This window comes from Crotalus tigris, unplaced genomic scaffold, assembly GCF_016545835.1.
Source record: "Crotalus tigris isolate CLP2741 ecotype Arizona unplaced genomic scaffold, ASM1654583v1 scf7180000017772.1543713, whole genome shotgun sequence".
Lineage (NCBI taxonomy): Eukaryota > Metazoa > Chordata > Lepidosauria > Squamata > Viperidae > Crotalus > Crotalus tigris.
The window spans coordinates 930066-950116 of record NW_024096623.1 but is presented as its reverse complement, the minus strand read 5'-3'; the positions used below and the strand labels follow the sequence as shown (position 1 = coordinate 950116).

General features: G+C 38.7%; 1 protein-coding gene across 4 annotated transcripts in view; it reads right to left on the bottom strand.

Annotated features, from left to right (window-relative positions):
- Positions 1-987: 987 nt before the first annotated feature.
- Positions 988-20051, bottom strand: part of GABRB3 (gamma-aminobutyric acid type A receptor subunit beta3) — a 543595-nt gene continuing 524531 nt past the window's right edge. For all 4 annotated transcript variants that reach the window (XM_039341825.1, XM_039341826.1, XM_039341828.1 and 1 more), the window contains 5 exons: positions 18268-18350; positions 14141-14278; positions 12686-12838; positions 9968-10212; positions 988-1418 (listed from right to left, as the gene is read on the bottom strand). In XM_039341825.1, coding sequence (XP_039197759.1) covers positions 1068-1418; positions 9968-10212; positions 12686-12838; positions 14141-14278; positions 18268-18350 — 970 coding nt within the window. In that variant the 3' untranslated portion in view covers positions 988-1067. The remainder of the gene's footprint in view (positions 1419-9967; positions 10213-12685; positions 12839-14140; positions 14279-18267; positions 18351-20051) is intronic.

Below are 20051 nucleotides of genomic sequence, written 5' to 3'. Positions count from 1 at the left end.
GTGGTTTTTGTGAGTGTGGGTCTGGTATCATTTTTTTGTGTTAGGGAGTTGTTTGTCAATTAGGGTGGGTTTCCAAATCAACATCTTCCCTGGTCCAACACCTTAAAGCCACAGGACATGAAATTGACTTTTAAAATACCAGAACCATTGCCCAAAGTGAACATTTTAATAACAGAATAATCAGAGAAGCCATCGAGATAGAAAAACGCCCACATAGCATGAACAAGCGAGATGATACCTCCCGCCTACCAACCATTTGGAAACCCACTCTTATTGACAAACGACTCCCTAACACAAAAAATGATCATTAGCCACTTTAAATCCCTCCAATCCATACATGAAGCAAACTGACACCCTCCATGAAGATGAGGCACAACCATGAACACGAAGCCAAAAAATAGCAAGGCAGCCCAAAATCTTAAACCCCCCTGCAACTCAGACTAACCTGTGCACAACCAAACAGAACACTCCCCCAGCCAATCAGAGCACAGCCAACCCCCCAGCCAATCAGAGCACAGCCACCCCCCAGCCAATCAGAGCACAGCCAAGCCCCTAACCAATCAGAACACACCTCCACCCAATCAGAACACAGCCAAGCTCCCACCCAATCAGTTCATACCCCCACTGGCAGTTAAAAGGAAGAAACAGCTAAGACCACACATTGCTGCTTGAAGCATGAAGCTGAAAACACCAGCCTGAAGATGACGAATGGGACTTCGTCGAAACGTCGCCAAGACACTTCCAATTTTACGCGGGAGAAAACCCGAACAACCAAAGACCTACATACAAACACCTGCGAAAACCTCAGAAAACAAATATATATATTTGACGAATGGGACTTCGTCGAAACGTCGCCAAGACACTTCCAATTTTACGTGGGAGAAAACCCGAACAACCAAAGACCTACATATATATATATATATATATATATATATATATATATATATATATATATATATATATATATATAGTGTAAAATGTCTTCTGTACATATACAAAATAACAGGCAAAATAATATTTGCTTGTTACAGTCTTTTTGTTAAAAAAAATATGAAGTAAAAGTCAATTTAGTTGACATAGTATAGCCAGTAGATTAAGTTGAAAAGAGAAAATGTGAAAGGAAACACCATCCTTGACCATCTGTCAATTGCATTCACATCTGTTAGATCAGGAATTTTTATTTTTAGCTGAGAAGATCTTCTCCGCAAATGACTCTTCTTAGTGTGAGTGCCAGTTCTATCTAATGTACGTCTCCCAAGAGTTTCTCGGTGGGAACTTTGCTTTCTATACTGGATTCCTGAGTTATCAAAAGATACTGCTGAATTCTGTGGATCAGTGACACTTGTTGTAACTTCATTGCTTGCAACTTCATTGTGAATTTCAAGGGATGTTAACAATATGTTCCCATGCATATCCACCTAGTTAGAAGCAAATTGATAGTGAATTAATAATTAATTTAATAAATCAAAAGTAATATATCATATTCAGAAATTATTTAGATCCAGATAAATATTCATAAAAATAAACTGGATTATTTTAAAAGAGCATAAAAATAAAACAAATCGAAACAAATGCAGTATTTTTCCATCTTATATCAGCAATCATCCATCTTCCTCTTTTTGTTCTCCTTCATGCCACTAAACTTGCTATTGGTACCTAATTACTGAAGATCTCAGTCATTGTTACATTATTATCTTTGTTGCTTCAATTTACATTTGCATACTAGGGAAGGGATATGAATTCATGCCTTTTATCTCTAGTAGCACTATTTAAAGCAAACTGAAATACTTGAGTTTACTTGAGTTCATGGAAGTACAACTGCTTTCACTACCATATTTCACAGAAATTATTATTTGTGCAGCTATATTAGTCTGAAAATAGAGAAAATAGAGAATGAAATCTGGAGGATGGGGTTGTTTCTTATGTTAACAACATTTTTGTGAAATGATATGGTTATGAAGACTGAGATTGAATTATATTTTCAATTTGTATTTTTCTGGTGAAAAATATAATGAAATATAGTGTTTCTTTCTCACTTTTAGATATCATGACACTGAAGTTACATATTTTAAAATCTTTAAGCACCTACCTGTATCTTAAGATCTTCGAAAGAGACCTGTTGTTTTTTTTTAAAAAAAAAATTGTCTCTCTCCCATATTATCACCAATATCTGCAGTAAGACTGACCTCGTTCCTGTGATTAAATTAAATGTGTTCCTCCAGTTCTTTTTAGGAGAAAAACATGTAAGTGTAAATTGTATTCCATTAATGGCCAAACCTTATTCAGCCTTATTAATAAATCCAAATTGTACTGTCTTTATGATTCTAATGTAGATTGATTTCCTTGGTGCTGGTTAATGAACACATAATACTTTTCAGAGTTTCAACATTTTAACACAGAACCAATTAGGAAAGCAACTGTTGTACTTAAACTTCATTTCACCTTCTCATCAAACAGCACATAATATTGAGAAAATTAGAATGGGGGGACATACATAGAAGTAATATAGAATTAATTAAGATTCCAGATGTGTGAAGATAATAAATCTTACATTTGATTTATCTCAGATCAGTGTTGCAATAGTTATTGTTGTTGGCAGAAGCTAGAAATATCCACTAGAGTATACCAAGAGGGATATGAATAGGTAAAAAGGTATCACACAAGAAATAAAAAGAAAAATGTATAGCTTTGCAAAACTCTTTCACACTAAAAGCAAGGAAAAGCCCAGTTTGAGAACAACTAGCAAGACAAACTATTTTGCTAGATCTTTTGTACAATTTAAGATTAGTTTGTTATATCTTCAGTTCTTTAGGCATTGAATGATGTAGAGTATTGAAACTGCAACAAGTTTATTAACTCAGAACAGAAGCAGCCATAAAGGCTGCTGCACAGCTATTTATACCATTAGCCTCTAGATGACAACCAATTGGTTTAAAGTAAACAGTTTCCTGCCCCAAAACCTCATTATCAGCTTGGAGACAGCCAGTCTGGCTTTCAGTAACAGCAACTGTTAAACAATACAACAATGTAAGTCAGACATTAAGCAAGTGATTTAAAACAGTTGTGGCCAATACATTACACCCCTTCTCCCTAGATGGTTCAAACTCTCAACTGCTGGACATAGTCCTGCAGATATTTAGGTGGCCTTCTTGACCGTTCTGAATGTCTAGGGGTTGCAGGGGTCTCCCGGTCTACCCACTCACCTGCCCGGCTGGGTAGACCAGGACTCTGAGGTCCAGTGAAGTTAGGTTGACTTGGGTCCCTTTGGCTGGCCAGTCCTGGGTGGCCCAAACCAAAGTTCAATCATGCAGAAAACTCTGCAGGGCTGTCCCTCAGCGCAGTTTGCCGGTCCTGTTCAGCGGATATTGTCTGTCTGTCTGGGGGAAGCTCTCCTACAGCCTTTTCCCTGTCTCCTTGAGTAAGAGTTCTGTTAGAGCGTGCAAGCTCCTCTTTGGGCTGCTGTCACACAGCCCTTCATGTGGCCCTCTTGAAAGGCCTGATCAAGTGACTGGTTAACTAGCCTCCAACGCAGCTGATCAATGTGCCAGTGAATGACTTGCCCATCTTCCAGGATCACCTGAAAAGAGAGTGGTCCTGACACCTTAACAACCATGGCTGCCACCCACAAAGCCCCTTGCCCATAATTCCGGGTCCAAACTCAGTCACCCACTTGCAAATTCCGAGGTGCCTTTGGCTGAGCAGAGTTCAAGGCAACCTGGTCGGGGTGCAGCCTCTCCAGCTTGGTAATCAAACGGCTCCATCTGAGTTCGGCAGGGCTTCTGCCTGTGGCGGTACAGGGAGTTGTGTGTTGGCAGAGTAGAAAATCTGCCAGTCTGTGGTGCCAATCCCCTGTGACAATCCATTTTAGTGAACCCTTGGTTGTGCGGACTATGCGTTCCGCTTGGCCATTTGAGGCCGGATGAAAAGGCGTGCCGTATTAGATTTGCTCTGAGGAAAAACTGGAATTCAGAAGCGGTAAACTGAGCCCCATTGTCAGAGACTAACACATCTGGAAGTCCGTGTGTTGCAAAGATTCTGCGCAGTTCTTGGATGGTCCTGGCAGTAGTCATAGCAGGGACTGGTGTGATCTCTAACTATTTAGAATGGCTATCTACCACTATTAGAAATAATTGTCCCTGAAAGGGCCCGGCAAAATCGATGTGGATTCTTGACCACTGTGTGTGTGTGTGTGTGTGCTCCCATCAGTGGACAGGGGCTTGTGGCATCTCTGGTTTGGATGCTGGCACGTGTAGCAACCATGTACTTGGGCCTCAATGGCTTTATCTAGCCCTGGCCACCAAAGGTAGCTCCTTGCAAGTGCCTTCAACCGGACTATTCCTTGTGCAGAGACTCTAAGACCCTGGGCCTTAAAGAGCTCAGGACTATGACCCTACTTCCCCAAAGGATGCACACTGTTATGAGCTGAAATCTCATCTTTTCTCATGAAGAAACTCTGAAATTTGGGCCCTGGACATTTATCCAGATATCCTGTGTGTACCCAGTTTAGTACACATGACTCAGTGTTTTGTCAGCTGCTGTCTCAGCAGCTATGTCCCCAGCATGAAGGGGGGATTCTGGCAAATCCTGGATAGCCAGGATACATGCAGCCAGACCTGCTCAGGCTGTCTGCATGGCCCATTTCCTTGCCCAGTTTGTGAATCATCCTGTAGCTGTAGGCTGACAGGAAGATAGACCACTCAGCATTCGAGGGGACAGAATCTGATGTGTCTGTTTGTTTGTGGTGAACAACCCTAGGAGTGGCTTGTGGTCCGTGAAGACCGTGAACTGGCAGCCATACAAGTAGTCATGGAACTTTTTAACTCTGGCCACAATGGCCAGAGCCTCCTTGTCAATTTGCATGTAGTTTGCTCTGTGGACAATAGGGTTCTGGAGTAATACATGATGGGCTTCTGCCTCTCATCAGCCATTAAGTGGCTTATCATAGCCCCAACCCCATACGGGGATGCATCACACGCAATGCAGACAGGCAGCTGCTCATTGAAATGTGTGAGAACTCAATGCGATGACAGCAGTGATTTGGCTGCTTGGGAGCTACTCTCATAGACACTGGTCCACTGCCACTGAGCTTGTCTATCCAAGAGCCAGTGTAACTATTCTGCCACTGTGGCCTTGTTTGGGAGGAAGGCATGATAAAAATCCAAAAGGCCTAGGAAAGCCTGAAGCTCTCCCTTTGACTTTGGCCTTGGGGCCTGCTGGATTGCTTTTAATTTGGATTCTGCTGGATGAATGCCTTCAGCATCAATGCGAAAACCAAGGAACTCGGTTGACTCTACCCCAATCTTGCACTTTTCTTTTTTTAGTTTAAGTCCCGCGGAACCACTGAAGGACGGCCTTATGCCGTTCAGCCAGAATCTCAACTGATTCCCCAGCAATGAGGACATCATCGAAGTAGGGGCAAATCCTGGAATTCACTTGAGCATGAGCTCCATCACTCCCTGGAATAGCCCTGAGGCTACACTCACCCCGAACTGTAAGCGCTTAACCTTAAAAGCCCCCCTATGGGTGATAATGGTCTGGGCTACCGCTGTGGCCTTGTCCATGGGCAGTTGTTGATAGGTCTGGGCCAAATCTAATTTGGTGAACACACCGCTTCCTTGCAATGATGCCAAAATGTGGCTGACAACTGGCACAGGGTACACGTGCTGTTGAAGTGCCCTGTTGAGGGTGCACTTATAGTCAGTGCATATTCACACTTCCCCATTGGCCTTTAATGGCATTACTATGGGGGTCTCCCATACCCCACTGTCTACAGGCTGCAATACCCCTTGTTCCACTAGCTTATCCAGCTCTGCATCGATTTTGGGTTTTAACAGGAAAGGCACTCTATGACGCTTGATCCATATTGGAGTTATCCTAGGATCAAGCTTGAGGGCGATCGGAGGACCCTTGTACTCCCCTAGACTAGAACTGAAAACATCCGCAAACTCTTGGCAGACTGCAGACAGATCTGCCACTTGTGTTCGGTGAATGCTGGTTACTTGAATGCCCAATGCATCAAACCAATCAAGCCCTATGAGGCTCATGCATTGGCCTTCCACCACTATGACATCTAGTGGTCCCTTGAACCCCTTGAATTCCACCAGAAATGTGGCTTCGCCTTTGACCGCCACTCAGGAGTTTTGGAAATCTGTGAGTAGTAGATTAGACTGCCAGATCTTGGCCCATCTGTTGCTACGATGGCATAGGTGCCTGAATGTTCCTTGTGAAATGATGGATATGGCTAATCCCATGTCCACTTCCATCTTGCATGGAACTCCCTGAAGCTTGACTTGTAGTCTAAACTTCTGCTTTAGGGAGTGATGGGCACCAGTGCGGAATATGCTCCTTCGGCTGGAGCAGAACCCTACTCAGTGTTGACCCGGGGCCCCGATACTCTCCTGAATGTGTCTTCTTTCAGGCAGTCCCTCTGATGACCTCAGCAGATGGCGGCGATGTGGCCTGGTTTGCCACAGGCCTGGCACATTGCAGTTCAGAATCGGCAATCCGTGCATTGATGGTGGCCTCCGCAGCCCATGCATATAAGGAATGGAACTGCTTTCCCAGCTGGCTGCGTTCCCTTCTCCAGGTGCTTTCATAGCTGGTCAACTTCGTAGTCTGAGTCAGTGTCTTCCATCTGCTCGGCATCCTCATGCTGGATGGCTTCGGTGATTGGCGCACTTTTGGAGGGCCACACTGCTTTAACAGCCCCTCTGGCGGCTTTGTTCACCATGACCTCCTTCAAGATCTCCTATAGTGAGAGAGTCTCCTTAGCAAACAGTTTTTGTTGGAGCTCTCGATTCCGGAGTCCCCAGACTAAGCAGTTGCATAATCTCTTCTCCAAATCCACAAAACTGCAGAGTCGGGATGCTTGACGAAGAGCAGCTTGTTGCTCCCGCTGCTCAAAAGTGTGCCTCCACGCTATAATGGATAACTTGGGCTCGAAGTGGTCTCAGAGCTTTATTTTCAAATCTGCGTAGGTGACCAATTTCAGCAGCACTGGGGTCCTGGTTCTCTGCACATGCAGAGGAGTGTTGCGGCCTTCAATCCATCTTTGGTGACCTGGTTGGCGCGGAGGTAATTTTCGATGCGGGAGATGTAGGATGCCCATCTCTCCGGGTGAGTTACGTCAAATTCTTCAAGCTTCCTGACCTTTGCCATGGTGGTTTGTTTCTTCGTTCAATGTCTTGCGCTGCTGGCTTTTGTGTAGGGCCTAGGACGGATCCTTAGGGCATGGCTTGCTGGCAGACCGAGGGGGGGGGAACGTAGTTCCTGTCAGGCTCTGTGCTGACCTCACCCCCTAGTGACTTCAAGCTCTCTCAATGAAGCGGTGTAACCCATCCTCATTGCCACTGTTACACCTCTAATAGTTAACAGACACTCAGCATGGGTGGGCAGTCTGGGAAAAAGAGGCTTTCACTGTAAGGTGAGCTCTACTTACTTGCTGTTATTTTCTTGAAGAGAGTGACGTGCCTTTTGAGATATGGATTTATCACAAAAACCTAGAGGCACTAAAACTCCCTCACAAATTATCCTCTAAGCAGGTCCAATGGTTGCAGTATTTTAACTGTTTCAACTTTACATTAAAATACATTGCAGGAGGAAAAAAAATTCCTAGCAGACGCCCTATCCAGACTGCCCCAAAACAAGAGCCATTGAGAGGAGATTGTGAACTCATCTATTCTTCAGCCAGAGGTGGTTTCTCAAGTAAAAACTGGGATCCCCTCACACGCAAAATCAGCTGAACCTGATAATCTGATTACAAAGAAGCTGAAGGAGGAGTTGATTGACCTTTTTTTTTAAACAAGTTCATTTCATTGCCTGCACCAGTCTTCCCTCTGCTAAGAAGTTGGCTAGAATATTTCTCAAAAATATCTACCGACTCCATGGTGCTCCAAAGTGGATTATTTCAGATAGAGGGGTACAATTCACTGCCAAGTTCTGGAGAGACTTTCTGAAACTTATTGGGTCCATACAGGGACTGTCATCAGCTTTTCATCAATCTACTAATGGACCTGCTGAAAAAGCTAACCCTAAGGTGGAGCAATATATTAGGTGCTACGTGAATTATCAACATACTTCTTGGGCTGACCTCTTCCCCTTTGCTGAGGTGGATTACCATAACACCATACATAGCAGCACTGAACTCACTCCTTTTAAAATAGCCACTGGTAGGGAGTTTATTTCCATGCTTGAACTCCCTCAGGACCCTCCAATTTCTCAGACTTTAAATCAATGGATGACTTCTTGGAAAACCATGTGGGACAATGCGAAAGTGGCTCTAACCAAAGCCTTAAAGGTTTACAAAGAGCAGGCAGACAAGAGTAGGGTACCCCAGAGGTCATTTCATGTGGGGAGAAATGTTTACCTCTCTACAAAATATCTAAGACCTAAACTACCTAGCAAAAAATTGGGACCAAAGTTCCTTGGACCTTTCCCTATAGTCCGAATTATAAACCCAGTCACAGTAGAGTTAAAGCTTCTTCCCCTTTTAGGAAAAATCACCCTGTGTTTCACTGCAGCCTATTGAAACCATACCAAGAATCCTCATTAAGACCTCCTGGGAAGTGTAGTCAGAAGGCATGGTGATGCTCAAGTGGCCACAACTTTTCCAAATGTCATTTCTGCATTCTGTAAGTTAACCCATTTGATTAAGTTTACCTAATTAAAGGTTACAGACATGAGAATTTTAGTGGTATACAAATGATGTGCAAATAAGCGATCTTATGTGTGCTTATGCACAAGTGCATTTCCAATCTTAAATTAGAGAATTTGTAGTTCTGGAAATTGTAAAGCTCACTCGCATACAAAATATATGGTTCTTTTTACTGCATATGTTTTGGATGTGTCTCCCAATTTCCCATTTTCTTATATTCAAATTCTTTACATTTTCTTTTACCAATTTAATAAATAAATGAATGTTGGTACATAGTTAGCATTACTGAATAAATTAAAACTAATATTATATATAACTTTTAATTTCTTAAGAATCTTAAGAATTTTGTTCTCATTTTTAAAAAACAAGCTCATTTTTGTCTGCATTAAATTGCACCTTTTAAGTTCAAGAAAAATCATTTGCAGATCTCCTTATATACATTTTTGTGTATTTTTTCTTAATATATACATTGTAAATATTTTTTCTTAAAATAATGCAAATAATGCAATAAGTATAATTTTAGAATATATTCAAATATATGTTTTACTTGGAGAAATATTATTTTTAACAATATATTTAAGGTTTAGTATGCATTAATGTCAACTATGAAAATGCATATTAAAATTTCCCACTTTTAGAGCTGTCCTGTCCTATCAAATGTTATTATAGTAATACTTATAAATTCAATTGCAAAAACAAAATGTCAAGGAATTCTACTGTTCATTATTCTGCTGTACTAAGTAATGTAAGACAAGCAGGACTAGTCTCTCTGACATATTTTTTTTCTTTTTGTTAAAAGAAGTTTTATAACTTCAGGAAACATAGAACGTAAGGGAAAAATTCTCAAGATTCACCATCTTGTTCATTTTTTAAAAAAACAATATTATTATCATTATTGTTTCTTTTTATTCTGTGATCAACCCAATTGCTTAAATTGGAAGGAAGGAAGATAGGAAGGAAGGAAGGAAGGAAGGAAGGAAGGAAGGAAGGAAGGAAGAAAGGAAGGAAGGAAGGAAGGAAGGAAAACTACATTAAGACCAATGATGAAAGGATAAATTCCTATGACTATTTTTCATTATTATGATTTTCAAGTTTGCCACCTTTTTAGGATTTTTTGTGCTTATTGTACTTTGGTATATACTATATATTTTATATTGATAAACTGTAATATAAAGTGATTGCTGATGGCTATGCTATCTGTATAATCTAATATACACTCCAACTAGCAAGGTAATAGTACTTAATTTCATTGATTGGAACTATCCCTTGAAGCTGAGCCTAAGACAGACTTGTAAAAGATACAAAAAATCCTACCCGGTTGCTTTCAAACTTAGAGCGATCATTGTTTGCTTTAGCTGTCTTTTCAGCGAGTTTCTTCTGCCTTTGAGGGCCCTTTCCAAAGAAGATATAGTTGACAAAGGCATATTCAAGTAAGGCCAAGAAGACAAATACAAAGCAGCCCATAAGATACATGTCAATGGCTTTGACATATGGAATCTTAGGCAAAGTCTCTCTGAGATGAGTATTGATAGTTGTCATAGTAAGCACAGTTGTAATACCTAAAAAAAAGAAAAACAAGAATCAATATCTTTTTTGCATCATTTTCCTAACTTATTTCTGTAGTAATTTCCAGGAGTTTTCTAGTGGTGAAAAAAACTAAGTAGAATTGCAAGAGAGACAACATTCTAATAGAAGAAAATATATGTAGCTCAGAATTGAACTGTGGAGTCCTTGGTGCTCTCTGAGCCTGACTGTTTGCATGCAGATGCTTCATTACCCAACTAGGTAACATCATCAGTATTGTAAGTGTGGGATGTCTGGCAGTATTGATGCCCTGTGGTTGAGTCTGTCCATGTGTTGTGAGATTAAGAACTTTCATCTGTATTCTGATTGCCAGTTGATGTTCATGGACGTGCTCTGCAAGCCTTCTGCCTGTCTAATCCTACATATCTTTTAGCTTATACAGTTTTTACCTTTTATGATTGTAAGCTGCCCAGAGTTACTCTGAGGCAAGATGGGTGGCCAATAAATTTTACAAACAAACAAACAAATAGTGACTATTATAGTCCTTACACTGTATGTTGTAGATTACTTTTCTTCTTGAGATACTGGATCTTTTTGTTCACTTAAGATGTTTTTAAGATGTTTAGTTGGTTTGTGTGCTACAGTACTGCTATGTGGTTGTAGTAGCCTTGTTTCTGATATGTTTTTAATGTATTACTGTTTTTAAAGTCTTATTTTTCTCATAGCTTGTGTTGGTTGTGCTGTAGGGTTCAATGATCAGGTACTTTTTGATAAAATTGAATGGATATTGCTTTGTTGGAAGATATTTGACAGGTGGTCTGCTTCCTATTTCTGGTGTTCTGGGTTACTGCAATACATTTGTGTTTATCTGAATAATGTTTTTTACACAGCTACTTTTAGTGGAGCATTTGATTGCTGTGGGTGGTTTTTCAGTAGACTTGTATTTCTAATTTGACCTTGTCTCCTTTGCTGATATCCAAGAAGGGTGGTGTGTTGTCGTTTTCTTCTTTCCTTATTAATTTTGTTCTTTTGAAGAAGTTGATTGTTTAGTGAGTCTTCTCTAATTGTTCCTTTTTCATTATGTTGAAGATGTTATCTACATATCAGCCACTATGTAGAACAGAAGATTAGCAGAGCCCACCAATAAAGATTAACTAGCAGTCAGAAGACATGATGAAAACTTTTTAATTGTACCACACATGGACAGAATCAATCAAAATTTCAATTGGGAAATTGTGAGTATCCTAGACCAATCCAAATCCAAAAATGCCAGAGAATTATTTTAAGCTTGATGTTCAGACTAATCAGCCATTAATAGACAGTTAGAAATAAACCATATTTACAGACCAAAAGAGGTAACAAAAAGGAAAGAAGTAATCAAAAAGTCCAGGACACATTCCCTTCCAGCAGCCAACACCCAGATAAGCAGGGATTAACAGGATACAAAGCCCTCACCAACACTTGCAGGGCAATTTTTTTTTTAAAATAAGAGACAGAAAGAGAGAAAAAGAGGGGAGAGAGAGAGAGAGGGAGGGAGGGAGGGAGGGAGGGAGAGAGAGAGAGAGAGAGAGAGAGAGAGAGAGAGAGAGAGAGAGAGAGAGAGAGAGAGAGAGAGAGAGAGATTTGAAATTAACAAAACCTAGTTAACAAAACCTATGGAAATCATGATTCCCTGGAAAAATAACTGAAATGTTTCGAGTACTAGTACAACTCTCACAGAAAGACTTCATAGCTGTAACATTTTTTCCTGAAATATATAATAAAAAAGTAGTATTCGAATGTGATCCAGGTACATGCATTATTACTATTAAAAATAGTGAGAAGTTTGGACTACTGCTTGTAATCTCACAAATTGAGAAAGTGAATACTAAAAGTTTTTTAAACTAGTGTCTCTGGCAGATGCTCTGAGCAATACTTCTGTATGTGTAAAAGCTGTCCAACTTGTATACCCTTGATGTATGCTGAGTATCCTTCAGGGTAAGTTGAAGCTATGGTATAGTAAATCCAGAAGCTACCATGCCTAGAGGCACCTTGACCAGCATTTACAGAAATGGAGAGGAGCTTTCTCACACAATGCTGGCTTTAAGGACTTGGTCTTACCCAGACTTTCATCAATTGTGTCATCAAGTAAATCAGAGGCCTCTAAGGGAAAGACTTATTAGAATTGGAAGAAAAAGAAGACATAAACCTTTTTATACCACTATCTTTGCATTATTCCTTCAAATTTAATTTGTCCTTAAATTTAAATTTAGGGTACCACAACCTTCCTCTAAAGTCAGTTCTTCCATACCATTCCTAGAGTAATAAGGAAACTGAGCTCTATTTGGAGAGCTCAAATAACAGATTTTATAAAAATTGTTATATATTTCAGATGAATCGTTACTGAATCAATCCAGATTAATACAATATTTATATAAATGATCTTGACCTATTAATAAGTTGCAAATTCTAGAAATTGATATTTGATAGTGCAAATGAAGTAATGTCCTACTCATTCCCATTTCATACCAAGAGCCACTCTTGCTGCTGATGCATCATAATTTATCCAGAATGATACCCATGATAAAATGGTAATCAATATTGAGGGCATATAGGTCTGAAGAATAAAGTATCCAATATTCCTCTTCAACTTAAAACTCAATGATAGTCTTGGATAGGCACCTAATAAAAAACAGATAGCCATTAAGTTATGTTATACTTTCTTTAAAATAAATCTTAATGATAATAATAAGCTGGAATACTTTTACCTTCTATCTAAAAATCATTCATTTAAATTACTTGCCTGATATTTAAAGTATAAAGAATAAAATATACTAAACATACTGCAAAATTAGTGTTTATTAGTGGAACCTATTACTACCCAAAACAAGCATAGGGTAGCCCATAATTTGAAATTTTGTGCAGAAAAAAATTTAATGTAGCTATTGTCAAAACACAAATATTAGTATTAAATATTTTAACTCAGTAAATTATATTTGATTGATTATGTGTCATTAACTATTATTAGTACTATTATTATTGATATTAGTATAATATAGTATAATAAAATATTAATATTTTCAATTAGCATAATAAATACTATAGTTGCATTTCTCAAACTGTTTTAATTATGAATAATTTGAATGATAGCTTGACTCAGGACAAATAACTTGTACTGGAAAGCTGTTCCTGAGTTTCTGCTCTCTTTTCAACATAAATTATAATCCTCAATTTTATCACCCATACTGCCAATTGACTGCCTTGTATAATCTATTACTTAGTTAGAACACATATTTCTATTCATGTGTTTATTTATTTATTTACTATTAAAAATATTTTATTAGATTGGAAAACTTGACCCAGCCAGTTTTCTAAGTCTCATTATTCAGATAGTAATCGACTTATGACCATAACTGTGCCAAAATTTCTGTTGTTAAGCGAGACATTTTAAGTCTTTTGCCCCATTTTATGACCCTTCTTGTCTCAGTTGTTAAGTGAATCACTGCAGTTGATAAGTTAGTAACCCAGTTGTTAAGTGAATCTGGCATCCCCATTGATTTTGCTTGTCAGAAGGTCACCAAAGGTGATCACATGACCTTGGGATACAGCAAAAGTCATAAATATGAAAATGTTGCCAAGCATCTAAATTTTGATCATGGGAATGCTGCAAACGTAACTGTGAAAAATGGACATAAGTCACTTTTTTCAGTGCCGTTGTAACTTTGAACAATCAATAAATGAACTGTTGTAAGTTAAGGACTACCTATATGTAGTTTAAGATAGAAATATTGTTTTCTTTACTTAAAAATCATCAAACAAACTAATCAGTTTTAAAATTTCAGACCTGGTAACACCAAATATTTATAAAGAAAGAATGAACTAGCACTATCCCTATTTTAATTACCTTTTATATAAAGAAAAAATAGATAGACATGCATTAGAGAACTAGGAATAATGGAAATTCAACAATTAGGAAATACATGCCTGTGGCAAAGACAACATTTTTGGACACAAGTTTATATTCCACAATAGAAAACTGAGGAAGCTCAATTCTTTCTACTCCAGAAACTGCATTGTCTCCACCTCTCCAATAAAATTCTATGTCATCTGTTGTGTATCCATCTGGAAACAAAGCAAAAATGTTTTAGTATCTTGTTCTCAAAATATATGATAGTCTCACTTTTCTTAAAACTTTCATTCTGCCGTAAAGAAGAGAATAAATTTTTTAACTCCTAAACTTTTGGTGAGTGAAGCATATATTCCTCAAAATTATTATTAATAATATGTGTGTATATCCATTCTAAACCATGTTATAGATTGAGATACAATTTGAAGAACAGACTAATTTTTCTCCTTGCTTTATGACAACAATTCATGCTGTTTCACATGGAACTAATAAATATATGCTATATGATCATTAGCAACAACAAAGCTAGTGGAGGTGACAGTATTTCAGCTGAGCTATTCAAAATCTTAAAAGACAATGCAGTAAAAGTGCTACACTCAATTTGTCAGCAAATTTGGAAAACTCAACAGTGGCCACAGGATTGGAAAAGGTCAGTTTACATTCCAATTCCAAAGAAAGGCAATACCAAAGAATGTTCAAACTATCACACCACTGCACTCATTCACATGCAAATAAAATTATGCTTAAAATCCTACAAGCTAGACTCCAGCAGTATGTGGATCGAGAACTTCCAGAAGTACAGGCAGGATTTTGAAGAGGCAGAGGAACTAGAAATCAAATTGCCAACATACACTGGATCATGGAGAAAGCTAGGGAGTTCCAGAAAAACATCTATTTCTGCTTCATTGACTATGCTAAAGCCTTTGATTGTGTGGATCACAACAAATTGTGGTAAGTTCTTAAAGAGATGGGAGTACCAGACCATTTTATTTGTCTCTTGAGAAACCTATATGTGGGTCAAGAAGCAACAGTGAGAACTGGATACGGAACCACTGATTGGTTCAAAATTGGGAAAGGAGTCCGGCAAGGCTGTATTCTGTCGTCCTGCCTATTTAACTTATATGCAGAGCATATCATGAGAAAGGCAGGGCTAGATGAATCAAAAGTTGGAATTAAGATTGCCGGGAGAAATATCAACAACCTAAGATATGCAGATGATACCACTCTAATGGCAGAAAGTGAAGAGGAACTAAAGAGCCTCTTGATGCGGGTGAAGAAGGAGAGCACAAAAGTTGGCTTGAAACTCAACATTAAGAAAACCAAGAACATGGCATCTGGCCCTCTCAATTCCTGACAAATAGATGGGGAAGAAATGGAGGTAGTGACAGATTTTATCTTCCTGGGCTCCAAGATCACTGTAGCCAAGAAATTAAAAGACGCTTGCTTCTGGGGAGGAAAGCTATGGTAAATCTAGACAGCATACTAAAAAAAAGAGAGATCACCCTGCCAACAAAAGTACATATAGTAAAGGCCATGATTTTCCCAGTTGCAATGTATGGCTGTGAAAGTTGGACCACTGAAGAAAGGTTGAGCACAAAAGAATTGAGGCCTTTGTACTATAGTGCTGGAGAAGATGTTTGATTTGGGTCATTTGTCAGGTAATGCAGGTGACTATTTTTACAATAAAATACTTGGAGACTTACATATCAGTTCTACTGTAGACACAGATAGACTTTCTCCTTGAAGACAATTCTTCTTAGAATGCAATTTCAATAGTCTTTGCTACATTTTTATACATTTTAGTACAATGATGGCGAAACTTTTAGAGACCGAGTGCCCCAAAACTGGCCCCACCCCGTGCCCCACTCCTGCCGCACCCCCACCCCACCCTGCATCCCACCTGCCTGCAGGGCCCACCGCAGATTGCCCAGGCAGCCCAGCAGCACCATGGCAGTTACGCCCTCTGCCCATGCCCCACAGCATCAACTGTATGGGATGGGGCATGAGGGCAGAGTCTTGTCTACACTGCCTGGCTTCCATGTCCTTGGCTGCGCTGCTCCGTATGGACCACGCTCAGGGGTGACTCTCCTCCAGGGGGTCTTCTGGTGAGGAGGGGGTCGTGCAGGGAGGCGTGGCTGGGGCAATGGCACATGTGCCCACAGAGAAGGCTCTGAGTGCCACCTCTGACATGCGTGCCATAGGTTCGCCACCACTGCTTTAGTAGAATGGTTGAGCCTGTAGTATAGAAGGCTGGATGTCTCAAAAGTAATGTAATGGAATTCTCTAAGTCTGGGAAAGATAAACTATGTTTCCAAAACATTGAAATGGAAACCAGATTGTCCTCCAATTCTATATTTTAAGCGAGTCATTAGTCTAGCTATTAAGGAATCTGAAAAAGGATCAAACTAGTCTCAGCATTGCTGCCTTGTCATACACATTAACAATCAAACCTATAATACAGTTATCTACTTTCCAAAATCCTATAACCTATTTACCTTTACTTGCACTTAACCAAGGAAAATTCAGTGTATATGACATCCAGGATTGATAATTTTTTAACCTACATGCCATCTATATGGCAAAATCATTTACAGTAAAAACCATGTAATGAAATGGATAATAAAAAATAATCAGAAAAGAATGGATCAATGCTTTTTAATTACATTAATGCATTTTGGAGAGAAATAGTAAAATCTTATTAGTAATTCATTAGCAGTAAGGAATAATAATAATATGGTTTTTTTTCTTTTCAAGCTTTTAACTACTGCAAATTAGTCTGTGACTTCATCAAAAATGATCATTGCATATTCAATAGGCATGATATACAGGTTTATCAATCTGTCTTCACTTATCAAAAAACACTTTCCATTAATTTTAACTTTTAAATTTAAAACATTCCTTCACATGAGGCAACAGATGTACAATACTTAGGAAAAGGCCTAAACATAAGGATAAGTGCAGAGATCCATTAAAATTCCATTTCACAAAAAAATCAGTATCAAAGATGTTGCCCATATCTTTGTTTCTTTGGGATCAGCTGTGGCTACTTTCAAATGTCTGTGCAGGCAGAAAATTTCCATTAAAATATCTTCAATAATTATCATACCTTTCTATTATATTTGGTTAAAACTTGTAAAGATTTTCTTCTTTGCAAAAATGATGGAAAATGATTTGGTGATAATGAACAGTGGCATTATTTGATTCATTGCTTCAGAACAAGAATCAGAAGAGATATGGTTCTGATATCTCATATTCAGAGACTTTGGGATTTAATTTCCATCACGTTTCACAGCCATTTATAAATATGGATGTTTCATTGTTTCTCTTACTATTTGCAAATAACTATGCAGCAAAAATAAAACTACTTCTCAACACTTTGTTGGTGTTTGGTAAAGATTTATAAAACCATGACATTGTTCAGTGTTGACTGCCTCCTTTGCGCTCTTGTCCTTCTCAATAACCTGTAGCATAAGTTCAATCTTTATTTTGAAAAGATTCATTTGTTCTCTTAAATGGTTTAACTAACAAATTGCTCTGGAAACCATATTGGTCAAACAATGATATCAAAATAAATTAAAATATAATTCTTCATCAAAGTGTTAGTCTTCACTAGCATTTATTTTTTCCCCCTTTTTTCCCTGTTGGTGTTGCTTCTTTCTATCATTTTCTTTCTCTTCCCCACTATCAATTCTTATAGAAGATAATTCCTTTTTGCCTTTGAGCCTTTGGTCATCTGAATTTCTATATTTTTTTAAATGTAATTCTTTGGATGTACCAGCTACTTTTTTTTCCAAAATATTTGTTAACTATAATCATTGCTGAAGGCATTACATATTTCACAATAGATTCAGACATTGCTTCAATTACTTCCTTTTTTGTTTTTTATTTTTATTTTTTTGTTGAGCACTAGTGGATCAATGTCATTCCATATGGATACTTTAAATTTCTTTACAAAATTCAGAATAATTATGAAACAGTGCTGCTGACAACTGCAAGTTGCAACTGCAGACCACGGTAGAAGACAAAAAACAGGAGGTGATCATATGAAATCCACCTGAAGTGAGCTTGAATGATTTTGAACTGTTAAGAATGCAATGCATATTATGGGCATGAGACATTAAATAAATATTAGTAACAAACTAAAAAAAACTATTTTGCACAATATATTTCATATACCTGAAATTAATAGAAATACAGTACGTACAGCTTTCTATTTCCAGTGTACAATTTTGTTCATCTAATGGGTATCTTCTCAAGTCCATCATGCAAGCTGCAGTAGTTGTGATTCTAAAATAAAATAGAACAAAATGAATTATTACAGAAATAAGGAATATGAAATAAAACATTTAAATAAATATTTTGAAATAAATAATAAGAGCCAATAATAATAAGAGCTTTGCAATAGTGGCAAATATCTGTAGCTTGGGTGTAGGATGAGGGTGAAGGTTTGTTCTCTGAGCTTGTGGGTTGGTTTCCAAATGTTTTTTTACCAGGCTAGATAACATCTTCAGCAGAGTTTAGGGGATGTCAGTGTTATTCTGTTTATAAGGGCTTCAGGTATGGGTGTGTCAAGTGAGGATTTTGTGATGGGTCAGGTATGAGTCATCACTGAGGGGCTTGTGATGGGTCTTATGATGGGGAGATTACATCAGGTCAACATCATTGGGAGGTGAACTGCTGGTGGGGAGGAAGAGTGGGGCTTGTGTGGGTTGGTTGAAGGTCATTGTTGTCTCTGGTTGGCTGTGTGGTTGATTTGGTTTGTGAGGGGTTTGTAGGCTGGTTGTAGGTCAACGTATCTGTTGATGGAATTGCTTGTGGACTGCCAGAATTTGATGAACTCATGAGTGCAGTGGGTGGTAGATTGGCCAATGATTCTAGTGTTGCTCCAATTGAACTGGTGCTGTTTGGTGTCACTGTGGGTAGAGATTAAGGATTTGGGATCATGGTGATTGACTGTCAGCTAATGTTCATGGATCCTAGTTTTTAATTGATGTGATGTTTGTCCCCCGTAGAATTGGTTGCAATGATTACAGTTGATTTTGTAGATTACATTGTTTCTTTCATCCTTCTGTATCTTGTCTTTGGTTCTGGTTAATTCCTAGCAGAGTGTGGCTATAGGTATTGCTATTCCTAGGGGTTGGAAAATTCTGGCTGTCATTTCTGACAACCCTTTTGTATGGTAGGATTAGTTTTTGCATGTGGTCAGCTGCGTGGTGTGTTGTGGTTTGGGTGCTGTGTGTCAGAATACGAAGTTTTTGGGATAGTCATTATGGAGGAAGATGTCAAGCAGACATTTCTATTCTGCTTTTTTTAGTGTGATGGTGTTGTAGTGTAAACTGGCCCTTCTGAAAAGGGTCTGGATACAGCTTCTTTTGTGTGTGGTGGGATGGTTGCTTGCAAAGCTGAAGATCTGGTTTGTGGTAGACATGGGATACCAGTTCTCCATTCTCTATTCTCTTTATGTTGATGTCAAGGAATGGGAATCTGTTGTCTGTTTCCCCTTTGCATGCAGATTTGATCCCAGGGAATATGTTATTAAGTAGCTGGTGTGTTTCTTCAATTTGGGAACATTTAATGATGACGAAAGTGTCATCGACGTAGCACGTCCAGAATTTTGGTTGGATGGTGGGTAGAGCTATGGATTTGAGTCATTGAAAACTTTGTATTCTGACACACAGCACCCAAACCAGACCACATCACACAGCCAACCACACGCAAAAAAGAACCCTACCATACAAAAAACGATTGTTGGAAATGACAATCAGAATTTTCCAAACCCTAGGAATAGCAATACCTATAGCCACACTCTGCCAGGAATTATTCAGAACCAAAGACAAGATACAGAAGGATGAAAGAAACAATGTAATCTACAAAATCAACTGTAACCATTGCAATCAATTCTAAGGGGGAGAAACATCACATCAATTAAAAACCAGGATCCACAAACACTAGCTGACAGTCAAACAACATGATCCCAAATCCTTAATC